At 35.0% G+C, this 24229-nt stretch overlaps 1 protein-coding gene across 1 annotated transcript in view; it reads left to right on the top strand.

Annotated features, from left to right (window-relative positions):
* LOC145668988 (sodium-dependent multivitamin transporter-like) overlaps positions 1-24229 on the top strand; it is a 70341-nt gene that overhangs the window by 36332 nt on the left and 9780 nt on the right. Inside the window, exons 9-11 of the mRNA XM_081737295.1 lie at positions 405-516; positions 4252-4361; positions 21390-21570. Coding sequence (XP_081593421.1) covers positions 405-516; positions 4252-4361; positions 21390-21570 — 403 coding nt within the window. The remainder of the gene's footprint in view (positions 1-404; positions 517-4251; positions 4362-21389; positions 21571-24229) is intronic.

Raw genomic sequence — 24229 nt, 5'->3', positions numbered from 1 at the left:
AACAATCTAGTTCTATAATTTTTCTTCTGAAAATATAGGTGGAAGTATTTTACAATTACTTATCATCTTTCCGGGTGCAGAATTATACCTGTTCAATACTACATAGACGTAATGCCTTGTAGTATTTGCCCCCCCCCCCCACCAACTTGGACCCTTCTAACAAAAGTTTCTGAGTGCGCTTCTGAGCTCATGTAAAACTTTGATCTGAACGGACTATAGTACGAATATATAATATAATTTAAAAATAACTCTATGGACAAGCTGCAAGCTCCGATATGACACAAAAATAAGTATATCCAATTTAAGTAATAAGGACTATCTTGTGTGTACAAATTGTATAGTAATAATATATGTAATTATTTTATTTCCACTATTGTTTAAAATATTTTTAATTTTCTATTTAGGTCTGTCTGGTTGAATGGAGTTATTTTTATAATCATGATAACAGTTTGCTGTTATGGAGGTCTTCTAATGTTTGTAAAGTATTATTACAAATGTGCTAACAATGATATTCAGGTAATGAATCTCTCACATTTTCCTTTACCTTTAGAAAAAAAAAATCGTAATGAAGTTCTTTTTAACACGCTGTATAGCAGTGGCCTGTAGGAATTAAAATGTGACATATAAATACTGCTTGTTTTTTGAACCACAAGAGCTAAAGTTATTGAAAATGTTTGAAATGTATACATACACTGTATTGACTTCGAAAACTGGAGGCGCGGAGGCTCAGTGGTAGAGCGTTCACCTCCGGTGCTTGGGGTCCCTGGTTCGATCCCAACTCGCGCCGTGTGGACTTTGTGGTGGACAAACACCGTGCTTGTGGGTTTTCTCGGAATTCTCCCACTTTCTTCACTCCACCATTTTACTCATCATCACCGTCTTCTTTAGCCTAACCGGCATAAACGTGGGACGTAAAACTTAAAGATTTAATTTTCATTTTCAACTTAATACGTTATTTCACATAGAAACAAGAAATTCGACCGCATGTGGCGGTTGCAGTAGCTCTAAACATAGCGATGATCGTAGGCATACTATTTGGATTCTGCTATGTACAGTGCATTTGAAAGGAGTTCGGCAATACACCTTTTACATCCCTCTAAACCCTTTTCGCTAGTTCAATGGCTGACATGCTCGGTCTTGGCATGTGGTCCCGGGTTTGATTTTCTTTGCGAGAACATTGAAATCTGAAAGCATTACTCTGGTTCGGATTCCGCTTTAAACTGTAATCCCACTTCTCATGAAGCCCCGGTGTTGAAAAGTGACATTAAACTTCATTGGACAAAAAAATAACAACACGCTTCTCACTATAAAAGAAGGTGTCCAACTTCCTTTCATATATGGATAATTTTAATTCGTGTTACTAGGCACAAACGGCCTTTTTCGTCATTCTAGAAGTCATCAATTACGGCAATTAACTTGATTTCCTGAAAGCACTTTGCAGTGTCTTTCAATACTTTTTTTCTTGGTTTTACGGACATGTTACCCTCTATTGAATTATCTTACAACTATGGAAGAATTATCATATAGCGTTTGTACTTTTATTTGCATGCAATTATAGTGGCCGCAAGGAGTCGTGAAGCTGGACCTAGATCTATCAATTTCACCATCCAATAGAACGCAAGGATGTGTCCAGGTTGTCAACTTCCAAATGAATTTTGGCACTCTCGTTTCTCGTGCTTTACGGAGAACATCTCCTGAGAGTGCAGTGTTGTCGGATTGGAGCTAAGTTTCGTGTTGTCGTCATTATTTTGTATGTTTGCTATGATTATTGTTACCACTTAATTCGCATTATTATTAATGTTATGCTTTTTAAGTGCTTTTTTAAACGCTCGTTTGCCATATCTGTTTGGCAACGTTGTTGGTCCACTTTTGCTGTTTCACTTGTTCTCAAGTGTCCGTTCAGAAGGCAGCTTAACGAATTGTCCCGAATTCTTCCGATGCATCACATGCGAAGGAAAGCAGTTCTGTGATACTTGCAGAGCCTGGGCTCCACGAGTTGTCGCGGTCAACTGTAGTAAGCTTATTACAACTAGAGATACATTATTCTTCCTTCCCCTTCTAACATGCCTGGGATCGTTTTGCTGTAGCCAATACGAATAAAAGTACAGAATTTTCCAATCTCTTTTTACTGCACATGGAGAGGAAGAGACTTATAAAAGTAAATGTTGTTGATGGCTGAGATTTAGGTAAATAAAATTGTTAATGTGGGGGGACACCGTAGTCTAGAGTGTTGGATTTATGTCTGCGTGGACCCAGGTTGGATTCCCGGCCGGTGCTTCCCTAATTTTCGGCGTCCACCCAGCGTCGTGAGGCAAACTGGGGAGTCAACGTGAATGAAAGATGTGATGGCTAGAAAGCTCCCGATACGCTGGTTAGCGATAGGGTGACGCGGCGCATTGACCACATGTTCTTTGCTAGACTGCACGTAGTTCCACCAGTCATTAACAGATGGCGTGGAGTGGTTGAGGCTCACAAATTGGGACGTTACCAGTGTTACCAGGTCTCCTGATATTCCAGGAGATTTCCTGGTTTTTCAAGTTATCTCCTGGTCTACTGATTTTTCTTTAAAAAATGTTGAAAACTCCTGGTTTTGCGCATGATCCGAAAGCTCTTAGAAAATGTAGAGTTCAGAAACCAAAAGGAGTTCTTATCTGCAGATGAAATGTACTTTGATTTCCTATCCATGGCATCAAGAAATCTCCCAAATTATGGACTGCAAGATTTTTAACTCAGGCGTCTTGAATTATATATTGAAGCAGTACATCAAATTCGAAAGAGATATGAGCTCCTCCGTGGCTAAGCGGTTAGCGTACACGATTTTGGCGTGGAATAACCAGGTTCAATTCGCGGTGGGACTTTATGTGGTTCGGGTTCCACGTTAATTATTAGGTCCACATCTCACATAGCCTTGCTGTTGAACGAAACGTTAAACTCAACTCGAGAGAGAAATACGCTTCATGATACCATCATGAAACATTTGGAAACATTGGAGAGATACCGTCATGAAACATGATTAGCCTATCAAATGAGATGAAATCGGCACGATCAATTGCTCTTCTCGTAGCTGACTTTCCTAATGATATAGAATAGAGTAAATTGCAACAAGTAGACACAGAATGGCGGTTATTGCGAAACACAGATTCGTAAACTGAAAATGATGTTTCTATTCAAGATTTTTGGATACTTGTCAGGAGCGTCATTTCAGATTTTGCTTAGGGGGATTAGACCCTTTGATATAAGTAAAATTTCGCACATTTCATTGATTCACTACTATTCTATTGATAAAATCAGTATATATATCTCCAACTCAGGGACGGCAATTGCCCCTCCCCGCCCTCCTTAAATGACGTCTCTGATGCTTGTTAGTAAAAAAAAGTAGATAGTCTAACCAGTTAATATTTCCAAATTTATCCACATTCGTTATGTCTTTGTTCTGCCTTCGTCAAGTGTCACTGTAAAAAAAAAAAAAAAAGGTTTTCAAATGTAAATTTGATGAAAGCGAAACAGACAGACTTGATACCCAAACTTTGCAAGGATTGCTGCACACAAGAAGTCTCACTTCTAACAACTCATGCTAGGATCCCCTGTGAATCGATCTCTGACCAGCAGAGTCAATGTTGACATGTACACAGATAAAGATGATTAGCCTTTTATTGGTAAGTATAATCATTAATGAGTTCACTGTTTGCCTTGTAGAAAAAAGTAATCACCCTAATTAACATCTTTAGATATTAAGTTGTATCTCCTGGATTTTTCCTGGATTTTGGATAAGAATTTTCCTGATTTTTCGAAAAATTGGTTGGCAACACTGGACGTTACTCCAAGTAGTTTCGTTTTGGTTATTTTTTTAATACATAACAAGGATCCATAAACACTAAATATTACTTTGAATTGTTGTAATGCAAACGTATAGATATTATTTAACACTTATATTATAGCTATTATTTAACACTTATATTAACACTTAACATTATTAGAATTAATTTTGTGAAGGACCAGGTGATTTAACTAAAACTATGTTTACGAAAATATTTTGGTCATAATAGACATAAAGGAAAATTTACTTACTGTATATATATATACGGCAGACTCAAATCCCTGTTTCTTCACTTATATAAACGCCTAATAGACACAACAAATTGAGTGAAATAAATAGTGAAAGAAGTTATTAGTATATTATAAATTAAACTAATTAAATAATTATGAAGCCTTATAATGAATTTAAAATACGAATTATTAATTTGATTGCAGAGCCTTGAAAGTCTTCATCATTTATTTTCAATATATGCAGTAGATACCATTGGAAATGTTGCAGCATTGCGTGGCTTTTATCTCGCTGGAATATTTAGTGGTTCACTGAGGTGAGTATTCAAGTAAAATGCGTATATCGTTTTTGTTGATTTTTCTTCATAAGAGACAAACGCCATATTTTTAATGACCTATCTCTAGTGCAGTGGTTTGTGACAGTTGCATCATTACCATTTTTATTTAATTTTTAAATAAATCTTTTAAACCCAATTTTGCGTATAATTATGAACATTAGTGCATATAATTTTCATTTTCATTTTTGTTTGTTTAAAGAGCAAAAGGACATTCTCTTTATTTTCCCTTACTATCCGAGAGGTAAGATGTTTTATTTTTTTTTCTGTATACCTGTCCGTGCGGCGAGGACAGTTGAAAGACCCTTCCATTGTCTCTCAATACCACTGCCTAAGCCACATACGTAGACCACACACAGCAGAGTTCCAGGCGTGAACGCAAGAAAGAAGAACAAAACAGCTTTTAGCATCTTTTTGTGAAATTGAGAAAAATAATAAAGTCCTAACACGTTGAATAGAATCCAAGTAGAAATATAATCTCTGCGAATTTGTCAAAATCACAGCATAGACCATATGTCGCCACTCAGAACCAAGATAAAATTTTAACATAGAACTGTGAAATGGTCCAAAACCATGCACGAGACGACTAGGAGCCAAATCAACTCTCATAAAAATTTTCGATATAACATGTGAAATTTGAAGGAAGCACGTACGTTAGAGAAACGACGCCCGAACACCGTAACTAGGCGGAGACCAAGAGAATCAAAATTTAGGACACCAAAATAAGTTAACGAATAAGAGAGCAGAGACGAAATCGAAGACACAGTTAGAGGCGTATCCAAAAAGTTCGGCAGGTTAAAAATTCAAAACTCCAAGTCAGTCGTAAAATAATTCTTCACCGGGAAACAGCGTACCACCGCAACACAAAAACATACCCGGAACTTACACACACACTACAGTCATAATCAAAAGTTAAGTTCACAATAACAATGTGCGGCTAAACTCACCGAAGCCGAGTGTACGAAATTACAATCTTTCCTTAGCATAGTAACCTACACATTGATCTTCTTCAAAATATATTTATATATATAAACATATATATATAAACTTTGTAACGCTGCTAATATATATATATATATATATATATATATATATATATAGATCGCGAAACGCCTACAAACATTGTTTTTGAGTGACAGAGTTTCGTACTTATAAACATAATCACGAGCTATTACAGACAATTAGAATAACCTACATACGCACCGAAAGCACTTGAACTAGTTTTTAATCATACATAATCAGTTTTGAAGTATTATACACAATGCTTAAAAACAATAAACACTGTTTATCCGTGTAACACTACACTTTTAACACCGAGAGTGATGTTGGTGCAGTGTGACGTCTGAAAGTGCTTTTAGTGAGAGTGCATCCTATCAGAAATGGACCAACAGAAGCCCCACCTTGATGGATCAGGAGACGCCCAAGAGCGACGCCCCTTTCAGTTTGAGAGGAGGACGCAGCGGGAATCGAAGAGAGGAACTCCGAATCCAGGACACTTCTCACGAAAGAAGGAAGCCAGTAAACGCAGGGACATCTGTATGTGTGTTGTGAGCTTGGTGGTGAGAGCAGTGTGTACGACGAAAGGTAGGACCCATCCAAATTATTTTTTGTTGATTCCAAAAGGGAAATTTTCGTCATTGAAACAAATGCAAGACGTTCGCGATATAAAGTCGGAACTATTTGAAAACTGTTAATGTATTTACACCGCGTGGAGAAAAGATTTTCCAACTCGAACTGTAATTGCTAAACAATTAGAACTCTTTTTTTTCTTTCTTTTTGAGCAAGGCTTATTAAAATAGAGATATTTTTTTTTTTAATGATACTTATATATAGATATTCTGTGACTTTAGTGAATATGTCGTTGTTTTTATTAAGGGGATAGTAGTTTAGGTCATTTCTCTATTTGTCGCTTAGATTTTTTTTGATAACATATAAAGAAAGTTAATTTAAAAGTAGATCGAATGACGGGTTGTAGACCTTTAACGATGAAAGAAGTATTTACTTTAACATATGGAAATTTGTATGAAGTAAAAATGCATCATCTGCGCTATGTACATGTAATATGAGAACTTTAAGATAATTTTGAACAAGACATAATAGATATTCCTAGAAAATATATTCAAGACATTGCTTTAATTGCCCAAAGATTATAGTGTTTGTAAAGTAATTTTGCATAGAAGTGAACGTACTAAATGAGTCTATTTCGATCTATATACTAGTAAAACTCTAATAAATAATATTGTAATGAGTCATCAAATGTATGTTACGTAAGAGAGCTAAAGGATTAATTAGTAACTATGATGTATATGCGACTAGTCTCGCAATTAATCATTTTCTTGGTTGGAGATACGTAATCCATAAATAAAGCGGAACCGACATTAGTACAGTCAGGTAGAATACGGATAAAAAATACGAAGTAGGCTAAGTAAAGCCGCAATTATTACGTCAGTCTGATCCTCTAACAATCGAGCGATCAGACGTTTATGCGCATAAACTAGACGAACAAACATAGAGGAATACATGAAAATGTCCGGCCGTATACCAATCCTATTAATGATAAAGAGAAAAATCACGAAAAACTCAATATATTCAGATTAAAAATCTCGAGAGACGTCTTGACATTTATTATTAATATTCATATGTTACTTGATTTTTATGTATGTATGCATGTATTTACTTATGATTTTATTTATATATATATATCTATATATGTTTGTGTCTATTAATTTTCTACTTGTGTTAATATGAATATATATATGTAGCCTTTATGCATAACGAAATGGTAATGCTACGCTCATTGATTTTATGTATTTGATAGTGTATGCTTGTTAGGTAAATGTCAAATTGCATATTTATTGCACTTATTCTCATTCTCAGTTATTAATTTAAATAATTAGAAATGGTTAGCAGTCAGGCAGTAGGTTTATTTAACTCCTTTGGATCATTCTATGTTTCTTTCATACTTCCCACAAATCTCAAATCAAAGTCATGACTTGTTTCTCAATTTATTTTATTTTAGTTCAAGTTACTTCAACTCATTTCCACTTACTTCAACTAGTTTAACTCATTTTAAATCATTTCAATACTTAGTTTTCACCCGAATAAAATATAGGTTATTATATTCAAAATTCCGTCTAGCTATGTAATATCTTAATCTCGTAAATATTAAAAAGGTTATAGTCAAAATAAATCAGCTAATCAACGTAAACTATATACTTAGCATGCGATGTCAAATAATTAGGTATTTTTCAAATGCAAAATTGTAATTTAACCAGTTTGGTATGATATCTATGTAAATCAGGAAACCTCTATATAGAATGTAAACAATGTAAGATTGCATCTAGCACTGGTTATAAACATCAATTCCACAGATTGTTTATTATTATCAGGTTAATGATAACAATTCATTCACTACATAGTTCAATGTAATTTACTTAAATTGATTTTTTTTTGTGTTAAGGCCTTATGCCTTATTCTGAACATTTGTTGTCAGAAAACCCAAAATTCAATATTAACCTTCAGCTTGCTTAATTTTTTTAGAAAACATTTTTTTGTTATTGTTTTCATTTGCTCATTAAAACTTTTATTACATTGTTAATCAAATTCGTAAGCTTTTTCTTTCATAAACAAGTTGTATCCCTAACCTTAAGCATAACATTGGTTTCCAAAGGATCTGTTAGGCAAATTAGGCAATATAAGCATTTCTCGATTCTAGTGGGGATTAGACTGATTTTCAGAATTTTCAACTAAATTCTAAATTCTAGATATTCGTTTATTTTCTGGTTTTATTCTTATTACTACTATTATTATTCAGTCCACTTGGAAAGTGAGAGTCAGTCTAGTTCGTTCACACAAACCAAACATTAGAGCAAAATTATCTTTCAGCGTTGCAGCATGTGAATTCAGGATACGTATGCGAGTAATATCAAGTTTCATTTGCTTACACGGTTTTAGAGGGATCTTATTTCCCTAAAGCCCTGGGACACCGCGGGGAGATAGGATTTCCTAACCGTGAGATCAATCCTTATCGAGTCACAAACCATTTTAGTTCGGGGAACGAAGACTTTAACGGTGGTGCAAGGGAACAAATAGGGACAGACGGAATGTGAACCCAAAACCCGCTGTCTATTTTTTTTTATTTTTATCACTACAAAACCTGGCGCTACAAGCGATCACCACCGGGATCTTTCTCTTTTCATTTTTCAAATTTTACAAATATGGCGCATCCGAACAGGAACTCGATTGTTAACTTTCGAACTCGATAGTTAATTTTTAGACTCGATAATTTATTTTAAACTCGATAATTTATGCTCAGACATGATAATTAATTTTCGAACCCGATAATTAATTTTTAAACCCGATAATTAACTTTCAGATTCGATAATTTATTTTTAGATTCGATAATTAATTGTCAGGCACGACAATTACTTTACAGTCTCGACGAATACGCTTCAAAGAACTCCATTATTTTTAAGAACTCGATTACAAAAAAAAAAAAAAAGTAACTACTTGCTAAGATTATTATCAGCTACACAATGAGCCTTGGAATCGAACTAAATTCAACGGAAGTTGAACAGTACTTCCAGGAACGATCAACGTTCCTTTCCCCTCCAATTTCATTTCTTTTTCAGCTAGAAGAATGTAAGTTACGTTTACGTTGAGCTAGCAGTAGAGAATATTCAGTTTGCAGAATTTCTTTGTATTGAAAATGGGTGTTTGAACAAGGAAAAGAAGAAAAAGAAGAAAAATAAGGTAAACAGGTGAGGAAAATAGAAATAGGATAATAACTACAAGTTGCTAAAATCAACTCGAACCTGCTACCATTCATGTATTTGTAAGATATCCATTCATATATTTATATAGGAATAATTTTTCTTTTATTAGTTTATATTTAAGGTGTGCATATATTCGTTTATCATTTGAATTTTCAGTATGTATAGGATTAAGCTAGAGATGTATCAACACCATTGTAGATTAAGTATAGCATTTAGTAAATTTTAAGACAAGATGATTTAAAGTGTGAATTACTGTGCTTTGGAATTATTGCAAAAGATCGTACACTCAGGCTTATTTCATGAATAAATAAATAAATAAAATCAACGTGTTGTGTGTGTATAACTATAAGCGACGAAGACTTCAGATTTTAATATTGGAGTGCAAGAATATTATTTGCAAAATTAATTTAGTAACTAATAGATATATTTTTATGTATGTGCAAAAATAATTTGGCACCAAAGCCGTATATTTTTAGTTGCAGATGCAGAAACTTTTTGCACAGACGCCAGAGATAAGGAGCAAGATGATGACTGAAAAACCTCCAGACGCTTCCAATAGAAGCGTTACGAACGCTGACATAATCGCCATGATACAGACACTAATCAACAAGATTGACGAGAACATTCAAGAAATGAGAAGAGAACGAGAAGAGCGAGAAAGGCTCCGGGAGAAGCAGAATGAAACAGATGAGATTCGAGAAGAACCCCTTCAAGAGGAAAATATGCAAGACGCTGAGGTGGTTCCAGAACGAGAGCAACACAATCAAATAGTGGAAAGGAGCGAACCGGAAGAAGCTATACTGGAGGAACTTCCATCAGAAGAAATTGTGCAAGATACACACCAGGAGACCAAGACGACTCACTCACCTGTGGACATCCATATAAACGCTCCGAAATTCAAGATTAAACGCAAACTGCGTGGAAGAATGGTCCCTGGGAAGACAAGAATACAGCCAATACGGCACAAGGATGCAAGAATGAAATGTTTTCACAACAAACGTCCAGGATGGCAACACAGCCATAACTTTTGCCGGAGGAATAATCGCCCGAAACCATGGAGAGAACGGGCAGAAGACTCCAGACATATAGAAGGAAAAGGAATACTTGAGTTCGAAGACCAAGATTCATGGATAAATTACAACGGCCAGAGAAATCCATGTGACCGACAGGATATTCACGGTCAGGTCAGACCAAATGAAACACAAGAGATGAGCGATGATAACTGGGAGAACGAAGCAAATCCGCAATGTATTACCATTCAGGATGAAGGTACCCGAAGAGGAGAACACAAGTTCGACGCACGATGTAACGATGGCCAAGACGATAGATTGATTGCCCCTATCAAAGTGGTGAGAACTCAGGAAATGAGTAATGACAATTGGCAGTACTCAGATTGTACCAAGGAAAGCCTTGAAAACGACAAGAATGGTATCGGCATTGTCACCATTCACCCGGCCATGACATTTGTTTACTAAAAGTTGACTTGCAACGGTCCAGGTTCGAGTCAAGGTCACGTGACAGCTTGCTAGAAAACAACCTCAAATACACAATGGCATGAAAACAAATGGAAGCCCAGAAATAGAATGATTGCATGCAAGAAGTAAAGAAGAAGAATTGCAAGAAGATCATGCAAGAAAAGAAGAATTGAAAACTGAAATATCAGCGCGGAGAAGAAAATTTAGCAGAAAACTGATTAAAGAAATATAAGTGAATTTTGTATATGGCACAGCGCATTTGAATGTAACTGCATCTTTTATCCAAGTGGCTAACCCTAGAAGATAAACATAAAGAATAAGAAGATGAATTATATGGATGCATAATGCCCAGAAGTGAAATTGTTTACCAGCGTACTTACTTTAACTTTATTTCAGGTACCGGATGTGAGGCAACCGAAAATTACAGAGGAAGATTGGAAAAAGATATTCGCCAATGTGCGCAACCCAGCATTGAAACCGGCCCAGGAGATATAATTTTTGTTATGCACGAAAAAGTGCCTGTATACAGAGCAATCGGTAGAGAGGATTCCCGATTTGAGCTCTCTGAAGTGGAGTTTTGCGTTTAGAGCAGAGACTCAACGCACTCCTTTCCCTTGGTGATGATACCTGCGAAAACGCGCCGAGCCAAAGAATAGTGAGCTACGAGCTGCGAGCAGATGACAATTCCACCAAGATGTTTGCAAGTTCCCACAATTGAATGGTTGCGACATGGAACTTTGCCTTAATCATTTTACTCTCCTTATATTTTAAACTTTTGTTACTGAAGAAGAATCATGGCCGAAGAATAAAAGCAGAAGTGCGAGCAGTGGCTTTGCCCTCGCACATGGAGGAATTGAAGCTCCATGCCACCCTCTGTAACCAATGCTCTCTTTCCCGATGATACAAGACGCTGAAGATTATATAATACTGTTGTTTTGTTGTTTTGTTACCTAGGGCAGCCAGAACTTTGGAAGAAGAATAAGAAATCGTATCCCGCGCAGATAAAATAAAGAAGAACTCCAAGAGACAAGAATGATGTCATATGTTATTTAAAGCATGCCTCATAAGCTTGTGTCCAGCAGCTTGAACTGACCACAAACTCGATACCTGAGACCTATAATCCAGATTGAAGATCAGAGCACACGAGGTAAAAATCAATCAGGGTTCGGATTTTTATGCACTTCAACTTTTCCATGAACTTCAAAATTAGGGATAGAATTTTCATGTACTTCAGAATATTTTTGTGAACTTTGAAATTTCTGATTAGGGTTCGGATTTTTATGCAATGCTCAATTTGCACTTAGAATTCATGATGCAATGTCAATCACAAAGTTTCTCTTAGGATGGAGATCTGCTTCAACTAAGTTGCATCATCTGCTCCATCTTAGGAGGGGGATAACTGTGACAGTTGCATCATTACCATTTTTATTTAATTTTTAAATAAATCTTTTAAACCCAATTTTGCGTATAATTATGAACATTAGTGCATATAATTTTCATTTTCATTTTTGTTTGTTTAAAGAGCAAAAGGACATTATCTTTATTTTCCCTTACTATCCGAGAGGTAAGATGTTTTATTTTTTTTTTCTGTATACCTGTCCGTGCGGCGAGGACAGTTGAAAGACCCTTCCATTGTCTCTCAATACCACTGCCTAAGCCACATACGTAGACCACACACAGCAGAGTTCCAGGCGTGAACGCAAGAAAGAAGAACAAAACAGCTTTTAGCATCTTTTTGTGAAATTGAGAAAAATAATAAAGTCCTAACACGTTGAATAGAATCCAAGTAGAAATATAATCTCTGCGAATTTGTCAAAATCACAGCATAGACCATATGTCGCCACTCAGAACCAAGATAAAATTTTAACATAGAACTGTGAAATGGTCCAAAACCATGCACGAGACGACTAGGAGCCAAATCAACTCTCATAAAAATTTTCGATATAACATGTGAAATTTGAAGGAAGCACGTACGTTAGAGAAACGACGCCCGAACACCGTAACTAGGCGGAGACCAAGAGAATCAAAATTTAGGACACCAAAATAAGTTAACGAATAAGAGAGCAGAGACGAAATCGAAGACACAGTTAGAGGCGTATCCAAAAAGTTCGGCAGGTTAAAAATTCAAAACTCCAAGTCAGTCGTAAAATAATTCTTCACCGGGAAACAGCGTACCACCGCAACACAAAAACATACCCGGAACTTACACACACACTACAGTCATAATCAAAAGTTAAGTTCACAATAACAATGTGCGGCTAAACTCACCGAAGCCGAGTGTACGAAATTACAATCTTTCCTTAGCATAGTAACCTACACATTGATCTTCTTCAAAATATATTTATATATATAAACATATATATATAAACTTTGTAACGCTGCTAATATATATATATATATATATATATATATATATATATATAGATCGCGAAACGCCTACAAACATTGTTTTTGAGTGACAGAGTTTCGTACTTATAAACATAATCACGAGCTATTACAGACAATTAGAATAACCTACATACGCACCGAAAGCACTTGAACTAGTTTTTAATCATACATAATCAGTTTTGAAGTATTATACACAATGCTTAAAAACAATAAACACTGTTTATCCGTGTAACACTACACTTTTAACACCGAGAGTGATGTTGGTGCAGTGTGACGTCTGAAAGTGCTTTTAGTGAGAGTGCATTCTATCAGAAATGGACCAACAGAAGCCCCACCTTGATGGATCAGGAGACGCCCAAGAGCGACGCCCCTTTCAGTTTGAGAGGAGGACGCAGCGGGAATCGAAGAGAGGAACTCCGAATCCAGGACACTTCTCACGAAAGAAGGAAGCCAGTAAACGCAGGGACATCTGTATGTGTGTTGTGAGCTTGGTGGTGAGAGCAGTGTGTACGACGAAAGGTAGGACCCATCAAAATTATTTTTTGTTGATTCCAAAAGGGAAATTTTCGTCATTGAAACAAATGCAAGACGTTCGCGATATAAAGTCGGAACTATTTGAAAACTGTTAATGTATTTACACCGCGTGGAGAAAAGATTTTCCAACTCGAACTGTAATTGCTAAACAATTAGAACTCTTTTTTTTTCTTTCTTTTTGAGCAAGGCTTATTAAAATAGAGATATTTTTTTTAATGATACTTATATATAGATATTCTGTGACTTTAGTGAATATGTCGTTGTTTTTATTAAGGGGATAGTAGTTTAGGTCATTTCTCTATTTGTCGCTTAGATTTTTTTTTGATAACATATAAAGAAAGTTAATTTAAAAGTAGATCGAATGACGGGTTGTAGACCTTTAACGATGAAAGAAGTATTTACTTTAACATATGGAAATTTGTATGAAGTAAAAATGCATCATCTGCGCTATGTACATGTAATATGAGAACTTTAAGATAATTTTGAACAAGACATAATAGATATTCCTAGAAAATATATTCAAGACATTGCTTTAATTGTCCAAAGATTATAGTGTTTGTAAAGTAATTTTGCATAGAAGTGAACGTACTAAATGAGTCTATTTCGATCTATATACTAGTAAAACTCTAATAAATAATATTGTAATGAGTCATCAAATGTATGTTACGTAAGAGAGCTAAAGGATTAATTAGTAACTATGATGTATATGCGACTAGTCTCGCAATTAATCATTTTCTTGGTTGGAGATACGTAATCCATAAATAAAGCGGAACCGACATTAGTACAGTCAGGTAGAATACGGATAAAAAATACGAAGTAGGCTAAGTAAAGCCGCAATTATTACGTCAGTCTGATCCTCTAACAATCGAGCGATCAGACGTTTATGCGCATAAACTAGACGAACAAACATAGAGGAATACATGAAAATGTCCGGCCGTATACCAATCCTATTAATGATAAAGAGAAAAATCACGAAAAACTCAATATATTCAGATTAAAAATCTCGAGAGACGTCTTGACATTTATTATTAATATTCATATGTTACTTGATTTTTATGTATGTATGCATGTATTTACTTATGATTTTATTTATATATATATATCTATATATGTTTGTGTCTATTAATTTTCTACTTGTGTTAATATGAATATATATATGTAGCCTTTATGCATAACGAAATGGTAATGCTACGCTCATTGATTTTATGTATTTGATAGTGTATGCTTGTTAGGTAAATGTCAAATTGCATATTTATTGCACTTATTCTCATTCTCAGTTATTAATTTAAATAATTAGAAATGGTTAGCAGTCAGGCAGTAGGTTTATTTAACTCCTTTGGATCATTCTATGTTTCTTTCATACTTCCCACAAATCTCAAATCAAAGTCATGACTTGTTTCTCAATTTATTTTATTTTAGTTCAAGTTACTTCAACTCATTTCCACTTACTTCAACTAGTTTAACTCATTTTAAATCATTTCAATACTTAGTTTTCACCCGAATAAAATATAGGTTATTATATTCAAAATTCCGTCTAGCTATGTAATATCTTAATCTCGTAAATATTAAAAAGGTTATAGTCAAAATAAATCAGCTAATCAACGTAAACTATATACTTAGCATGCGATGTCAAATAATTAGGTATTTTTCAAATGCAAAATTGTAATTTAACCAGTTTGGTATGATATCTATGTAAATCAGGAAACCTCTATATAGAATGTAAACAATGTAAGATTGCATCTAGCACTGGTTATAAACATCAATTCCACAGATTGTTTATTATTATCAGGTTAATGATAACAATTCATTCACTACATAGTTCAATGTAATTTACTTAAATTGATTTTTTTTTGTGTTAAGGCCTTATGCCTTATTCTGAACATTTGTTGTCAGAAAACCCAAAATTCAATATTAACCTTCAGCTTGCTTAATTTTTTTAGAAAACATTTTTTTGTTATTGTTTTCATTTGCTCATTAAAACTTTTATTACATTGTTAATCAAATTCGTAAGCTTTTTCTTTCATAAACAAGTTGTATCCCTAACCTTAAGCATAACATTGGTTTCCAAAGGATCTGTTAGGCAAATTAGGCAATATAAGCATTTCTCGATTCTAGTGGGGATTAGACTGATTTTCAGAATTTTCAACTAAATTCTAAATTCTAGATATTCGTTTATTTTCTGGTTTTATTCTTATTACTACTATTATTATTCAGTCCACTTGGAAAGTGAGAGTCAGTCTAGTTCGTTCACACAAACCAAACATTAGAGCAAAATTATCTTTCAGCGTTGCAGCATGTGAATTCAGGATACGTATGCGAGTAATATCAAGTTTCATTTGCTTACACGGTTTTAGAGGGATCTTATTTCCCTAAAGCCCTGGGACACCGCGGGGAGATAGGATTTCCTAACCGTGAGATCAATCCTTATCGAGTCACAAACCATTTTAGTTCGGGGAACGAAGACTTTAACGGTGGTGCAAGGGAACAAATAGGGACAGACGGAATGTGAACCCAAAACCCGCTGTCTATTTTTTTTTATTTTTATCACTACAAAACCTGGCGCTACAAGCGATCACCACCGGGATCTTTCTCTTTTCATTTTTCAAATTTTACAGGTTGTCAATCGATGTGTAGCAATACATTGGTGTACCACGCAGTCCGAGACAGAATGTACCAGTCAACACCTCCAACGGTAGCACTAATGCTCAGTGCTAAAAAATAATTGGTTTCACTATTATAATAGGTATTATTATTATTATTATTATCATTATTATTATTATTATTATTATTATTATTATTATTATTATTATTATTATTATTATTATTATTATTATTATTTAAAGGAGACTGTTATCCTTTCGTTTGATCTACATTCTGCAGTCAGTGCTCACAGCAAATAAGTGCTCACTGACTGCGGAATGTAGATCAAATGAAAGGACAAGTCTCTTGCATGAGTTGACAGTTAAAACAAGAATAAACATGATTGAGTATCACTGATATAGCAAGAGTAAGGAATACTTACGGACTTTTATTTTTTATTTTATTTATTTATTTATTTATTTATTTTATTTTTTTTTGTCAAGGGTGCATTTTCACTTTCCTCGCCTTCTGCTGATAGCGGCATTCTTCACCAGTGATGCTGTGGATGTGATAAGACAGTGTTACAACTAGAGGAAAGAAACAAGCTTGAGAGCTTTGACTGGACTAACGATTTATCCTACTTTATTTTACTTCACAACAAAAAAATTCCAGTTGAATTTATGAATAAAACACCTCCTAGAGTATGACGTCATTATTTAATACTTTGCCCCCCTTCTGCTCAAAAACACAAAACGTGCTTTGTTGTGTGTTATGGTATACTAAAGGACTAATTATTTCCAAAATTTCAGATTGGAGATATTGGACAGTGAAACATGCTAAATTGGCATAATTCCCCAACTTTACGATATTTTTTCAGGCCTTTGGGAGCAGCTACAGGTCTGTAAATTTTTGTGTATTATATTATGACTCCGGACTACATTCACACACAAATTCAGACCTCTACGTCAGTTGTTTCCTCTTCCGAAACATGTCTTCAATGTCCAAAAATGCTGCTACTGTAGACCCTGATTTCACTCCTTTCAAGTGGTTTTAGGCAAAAATGTTTAGAGATCAAAGTTTTAGCTCTGCACGAGTTGGAGACTTCCAACAATTTTCAATTTAGTAGGACAAATACATTCTGAGTTATTCAAAACAACGTAAAACATCTAAAATAAAAATAAGAATGTAAAATGGTGGCAGCCGTTGTGTTGCCATGGGATGTTGTAAAAAAATTATTAATTGTGGTTTTGAAGTACCCTGATATAGAATAAACATGAAAAAAATAGTTTTTTGGAGATGGTCAAGCGGCACATGCTTGATCACAGAATGTGCTTGACTCTATGACCCAATACAATAACAGACGACAAGCACCGGTATTCACTGTTAAGTCAAAAAGATTACATGGGTAAAGATTACACGAGTGTTTCCATCATTTTGAAACTTATCTATATGTTCATATTGTTGTAGTGCTTGATAACGTTGTTGCCAAATAAACACTTTACTTAATTTATTTATTAGCAAACTGATACAAGTGCTCAAGTCACGTTGCGCCAGCGTTGCCAATATGTGTGTAATTACACAAAATGTGTGCAATTTTGTCCTGTGTGTGCATTTTGTGTGTAATGCCAATTTGTGTGCATTTTGTGTGTAATTTGGCACAATTCAAAATTTTGATCATTGATGATTTTTGCGAAGTTCCTTTCATTCATTCATTATTTCCATTTTTTTCTGAAAATTGCCCTCTAAAAAGTACGAGCGCTAACGCCTGAATCCAGGGCGGCGCAATAAAACCTATCTTTCTTCCTTGGTTCCTCAATCTTGTTTTTCAGAAGTGGGTGTCATGTGGCCTACATCCCCAATCAAAGCCGTTTTTTTTTTTTAAACAAAGCAATATGAATGAATGTTGGTCCTCGATGTTGCCCAAAGCATGAGACGGAGAGGGGTAAGAAGTCTTTTTTGTTTTCTCACAACTTTTGTCAAGAAAATGCCATTTTGGAAACAGATGAACGACAGAGTGAACGAGAGAGATGGGAGGGCTTTTATTGAACGAAGAACAAGAGTGAAAAAAAAAGAGAGAAGTTAAATCAAAGATTCAACCAAGTTATCTGACTGAATCAACGGGTGTGGCAAAAACTTGTCAGGATGACTGGCCGATGTTCAATTAAAAACATTAAGTACGTTGAAAGTAAAAAGAAAGTGACAGTGGGTGGGAAGAAGATGACGATTTTCCTATAATAATAATAATAATAATAATAATAATAATAATAATAATAATAATAATAATAATAATAATAATAATAATAATAATAATAATAATAATAATAATAAATCGCTGAATCTTTGAACAATGGCTGGTCGATGTATGTATAGGTATGTACATCATTAGACATAATATACATATAGATAGGTAATTATTTGTGCAATTTTGTGTGCCCTATCTTCCAGTTTGTGTGTAAAATTGTGCAATTTGGACGGAAGGTGTGTGTAATTTCGCTTCCCGTGTCTGGCAACACTGCGTTGCGAGTTATCTGGCTTCTTGCATCGAAGGGAAGTTCTGTCTACGGTAGTACGTTTACTTAAGTAAAATAGTTGCGAGGGGAGCAATTTAGCTTGTAGCGCCGAGTAAGATTCTAGTTTTATTTTTCCTTTAAGAACATAAATACAAAACCGTAAATTAAGGGGGCAGGGATACCAATCGTCCTCTTTTTCCGGACATGTCCTCTGTGCGTTATTTGCAATGAGTTCGAGAAGGATAAATCCCATATTACAACGTACGGATTTTTGTCCAGGATTATTGAGGAATTATATCATCATCATCATCATAGGTATTCTGCTATTATTAACAAGTCACTTGCCGCAGCGAGAAACTTACATGCTTCATGACCTTCAGCTAATCTCTTCGTCTTCACGTATGATTTTTCTGTTTTGATATCGTCTATCAATTGCAGTCTTCGTTTTTTCCTCTTTTTCCTGCCACTATAAACTGTAGCATGTCTCTCATTGTATACAGAGAAAAATCCGTTCTCCGGACAGCGGTATATTGTACAAATATACGGTATCCTCTTGCTTACTATAGAAATCAGTACGGAGCATACGTTATCCGTATGCTACATAGGTACTGCCCTTAGATGTTACATCATGCTGTTGCAGGATGTCTGACATCTAACAGTTTTCCGTATATTCATGCATATACTTATGTTACCTTCGTCAGCTATATGTTATATACGTCCATTTGTATGTGAGATCCTGACCGCCTACATTGTTTCATACGGAAAGTACGTATAGATGGAACACTTTTACAGAAAGTATTATAAAACATGCGTTTTCAGTTATACGTCTGCTGTACGTAAAGTCCAGAAACTACAGAAATTACGCATGTAATCTATCTTTTTAAGTACGCCACCTACAATTTTTTCTCAGTGTACAGTTCCTCTTCAGTCAATGTGCCAACCAGTTTCTCTCCCTCTTTTCAATAATATCTAAAGATAGTCTTTTCTCTCCCCTCCATTTCTGACACCTCTCATTCGTTTTCAGCTCGACTCAACTAATTCTTTCCATTCTTTTCTACACCCACATTTCGAAAGTTTCCAGTTATTTTTCATAACTTTGCGTAATGCCCATGTTTCTGCCCCAAACAGTACAATACTCCACACGAAGCAATAGAAATCTTTTTCTCAACTCTTTATTCAAGGTCACCCAAAATAATACTTTCTTCCTCTTAAAAGCTTCTTTCGCAATTCCTGTCCTTGTTTTTATTTCATTTTTGTACTTAGTATTATCACTAACAATGCTACCCGTTATTGAAACCTAGTCACCTGTTCTATTTTCTCCCTCCCACTTCTATATTTGACACCGACCGCTTCGTTCCAATCACCATGGCTTTTATCTTTCTAACATTTATTTTTATCCCATATTTTTTTTACAGTCCTTCCTCAAGCTTTTTAACATTGTATTGACTTTCGTTTCAGATTCCACAACAAGACCTATATTATTTGCAAAACGTATACCCCTAATCATTCTACCTCCTACTGAAATGCTGTCTTCATTACATAGATGTTTTTCACTCTCTCTTCTAGATTGATATTAAATAATGTTGGCGAGAGACAACTTTCTTGTCTTATTCCCCTTCCAATTGTACTCTCTTCTATCATTTCCCCTTATTCTAACACTTACTTGTTGGTTCATATATAAGTTTCTTATAAGTCTTCGGTGTTTCCATTCCAATCCAACCTTCTTTAGAACTCCTAACAATAATGCCCAATTCATACAGTCAAAAGCCCCTTGCAGATCAATAAATGCAACAAACATCTCTTTCCTTTTTTTCTATAAACCTTTTCACTGATTACCCTCAATAATCCAATTGCATCTCTTGTGCCCGTACCTCTCCTGAACCAGAGAAGTTAATCCACAACTTCTTCACTTGTTCTTTCATACGATCTTCTGTTCAGAATTCAAAGAATAAACACTAATAACTCTATAATCCTCATATCTTTCTGGGTTCAATTTCTCAGCTATTGGTATCATGATCGTTTTCAGGAAATCGTTTGACCACTCTCCTGCTTTATATATTTCATTGGAGAGTCAGAACAAGTTTTTACTAGTACTATAGGCTACTCGTCATAGATTTTTGAGAATACAGTAGAATTGAACTACCTCCATAGTTTTCATTTTATTGTTCATAGTTCAATTAAAATCAGTATATCTTAATTTTTTAACGCAATAATTATTTTACCAATGATAGGTATAACCAAGAATCGAAAGAAGGGAGCAAATTGATTTATTTGGAAGTGTATTATATTATCATTTAAGATCGTATGATCGTTAGTTGAAATTAGCAGAGAAGGATTTTGCGCATTTTTCAAATTTTAGCTGCCATCCAGCCATTTTAGCAGCCAGAATTTTTCATATGAGTGCGCATAGAGGTACTTCGAGTCCATCACCCTTCTCACTATAACTTTCTTATGTGCTCATTTTGTTGGGTTTTAAGTGTATAAACAACAGATAAATGTTATTTCAGTGAATTGAAGAATTACAGATAGCATAATTTTAGATGCAGGAAACTTGGAGAGAAAATAATCAGAAAAACCTCATATATTGAAAATGAATAATGTTTTGATGACTGACAATTGTTTATTAGAATGTTCACAGACACACCCTGTAGCTGCGCCCATGGCTGTTATTTTCCTGTACATTTTGTTAAACAAATCAGCGAAGTTCCTATGTTTACTGTAGTCCTATATTCTTGTTTTTCTTTACAGTATTATGTCGTGTGGAATCCTGTCCATTGCTACAGTTGGCATTGTAGATTTCCCGGCATGCTGCGGTAGAAAATGTGGTGAGGACACAATGGCTCGACTGTCTCGAATTGGGGTTGCTCTCTCAGGATTATTGGTGCTCGTTTTTGCTGTGTGTATTGAACGTTTTAATCCAGTTTTAGAGGTAAATTCGTTATCAAAGTATAATTTAACCATATTATAACTTTAAGGGAATAAAATAAATAGATATATATTAATTATCAAGTTTTAAAACTTCTGAATAAGTATGAACTCCAGATGCAGTGATGGTTCGTATCATTGGATCATGTGTGTCACTTTTGTCCATGTCTGGGTCTCGCTTTTGAGCCCCTATCTACCTGATGGTAACATGGACAGATCCGGAAGTAGCGTATATACCTACGTGATATTAATTCTACATCATTTCTGTAGAATTTTACAAAGGATTAATGATACCCATTACTCGAGTTTTGAATCCTCGATTTACATAAGTAACATGTTCTAGGACTCTTTGCATAAGTCGAATTTTCACCATAACCTAAGATATGTCAGAAACATGTGTGCAATATAAAGTAGTTACAGGCCACCACACTATACTTTCTCGCTCTAATGTTCAACGAACTTAAAAATTTCGTTACTGAATTCTATATGTCTGTGTGCGTGTCTGTCTGTCTGTGTGTGTGTCTATTTATCTATCTGTCCGTCTGTCTGTTATTTGCGATTTTGAACCCTGCATTCGATAGAGCATCAAAAACTATCAGAGAAAGTGATTAAATTTTTCGCGTCACTCTTGCCGTTCCTGTGATATTGGCCAAAAACTGGCCGACTTCCAGAAATTTAAGGAGTCATATCTCGAGAACTGTAAGTCATAGAGAGATCATATTGATGTTGATCAATACCTAACAGGATGGTAAATATTTTGGTACCAAACAGTAACGGGTGGCCACTGTCCAACTGTGTCAGTGGGCACTAATTAATATCGGTACCAAAATGTTTACCAAACTCTTAGGTATTGATTAACACCATTATCATCTCTCTATGACTTACTATTCCCCTGATATTGGCCAAAAATGGCCAATCTCTAAATATTTAACGAGAAATAGCTCGGGAACCATAAGTTGTAGAGAGATGATATTGGTGTTGATCAGTACCTAAGAGGATGGTGAACATTTTCATACCAAATAGTAACCGGTGGCCATTAACTACCTGTCTACTGGCCAACTGGCCAGCTTTCCCCAGATATTAGCCAAAGAAGTTCGAATTTCAGATATTTAATCAGCCATATCTCGAGAACTGTAAGGCATAGAGGGTTGATATTTTGCTATTTTTTTGCGAGAAAGAGAAGAAGGTTCGGATGAAAATATTTACTTTTACATCTAGGGACAATGACAGTTATCCTTCCCGCTCCACCTCTCCAATCTTTTTAAGTTCGTTCTGACAATGGTCTTGGAGCATTTTCAACTGTTTAAAACTGAAACTGCTTCAGATTATGCTGCAGCTATTAACGAACCATTCTCTGGTGAAATACGAACAAAATTATAAGGCATTTACAGAAAACTTCACCCAAAGAAAAATCACCCCCCAAATGTGAACTACCCCTTGCAGATTTTTCCATAAGAAATGATTTATGCCATGTTTTAGGGCTACTAATGAAATATTTCTTTTAAAATATCAACAAAATCGCAACCTGTCAATAAATAAATAAATAAATTCACCCACTAAAGTAAACTACTCCATGTGGATATTCTCATGGCAATGATTTACGCACCATTATTAATGAAATATTTATTTATAAAATAAGATCAAAATTCCTGAGTCGTTTTTGAGAAAATAGTCTTAAAAAAAGGGTACTCCTCGTAGATTTTTACAGAACAAATACGTTACTGCTGTCGGGTTATTAATGAAATAGTTATTTGTAAAATATAAAAAGAAAATACCTGAGTTGTTTTTGAAACAATCGTTCAAGAAACTCACCCCAAGAATAAACTACTCGTAGATATTTTCAGGACACTATTAGTAGTCAAACAATACTTTTATAATGTTTAACTAAATGGAATTCTCTCTCGTTTGCACCAATTACATTTTATTCCCATAATAATGAACTATCCTAAGTGTTATATTAAACAAATGCTTATCAGTCCTTCATCGAAGCACACGTATTAGGGTCCAAAGTAGCTATTACTATCCCAATGATGTTACGACTTATTGGATCATATCTTTTATAGGACACTCCACTTTTTTGGCATTTTAAAATCTCTGTTGTGCCTATTTGCTTTTATAGCATACGTGAATTCGAAGGGGAGACCTGAGTTCGATTTTCTGGTAGGGCTTCACGTGATTGGGATTTCAAGTTAAGGAGTTTCTTATAGTGTTGGTACTCAAAGCAGACGTTAAATTTAATGTATTTGTATTTTGCTGTTTCATTTCCACAGTATTATCCTGTGTTTCATTTTTTTTTGGGGGGGGGGTTCTAAATGATACAACTCGTTATATAAAAAGTGGACTGTAATTATTTGAAATGATGTTACACTATTGCTTCGAATATACGTACATAAAAGCAACTCAGTGCCACCACAAGTCCGCGTTGCGTTGCCTGGCACACCGCCATTGAAGCCTCTCACACTCTAACTTCTTTCTTTTCAATGTTACCAGGTCTTATGTTCTAATATAACAAACTTAAACAAAAAATGCCTTATGCAAAGTCGTTCTGATGCGTGATTAGTGCCATATTAAAGAGTTCGACTAACATATGTTTCCTGCAGTAGTCAGGCCTTTAGTATGATACTAATCATATGTCAAAACGACTCTGCATAAGGCGGAAGGTT

Source organism: Thermobia domestica, chromosome 13 (assembly GCF_964235325.1).
Source record: "Thermobia domestica chromosome 13, izTheDome1.hap1.1, whole genome shotgun sequence".
Lineage (NCBI taxonomy): Eukaryota > Metazoa > Arthropoda > Insecta > Zygentoma > Lepismatidae > Thermobia > Thermobia domestica.
The sequence above is the reverse complement of the archived record's forward strand: the minus strand, read 5'-3'. Positions and strand labels throughout refer to the sequence as shown.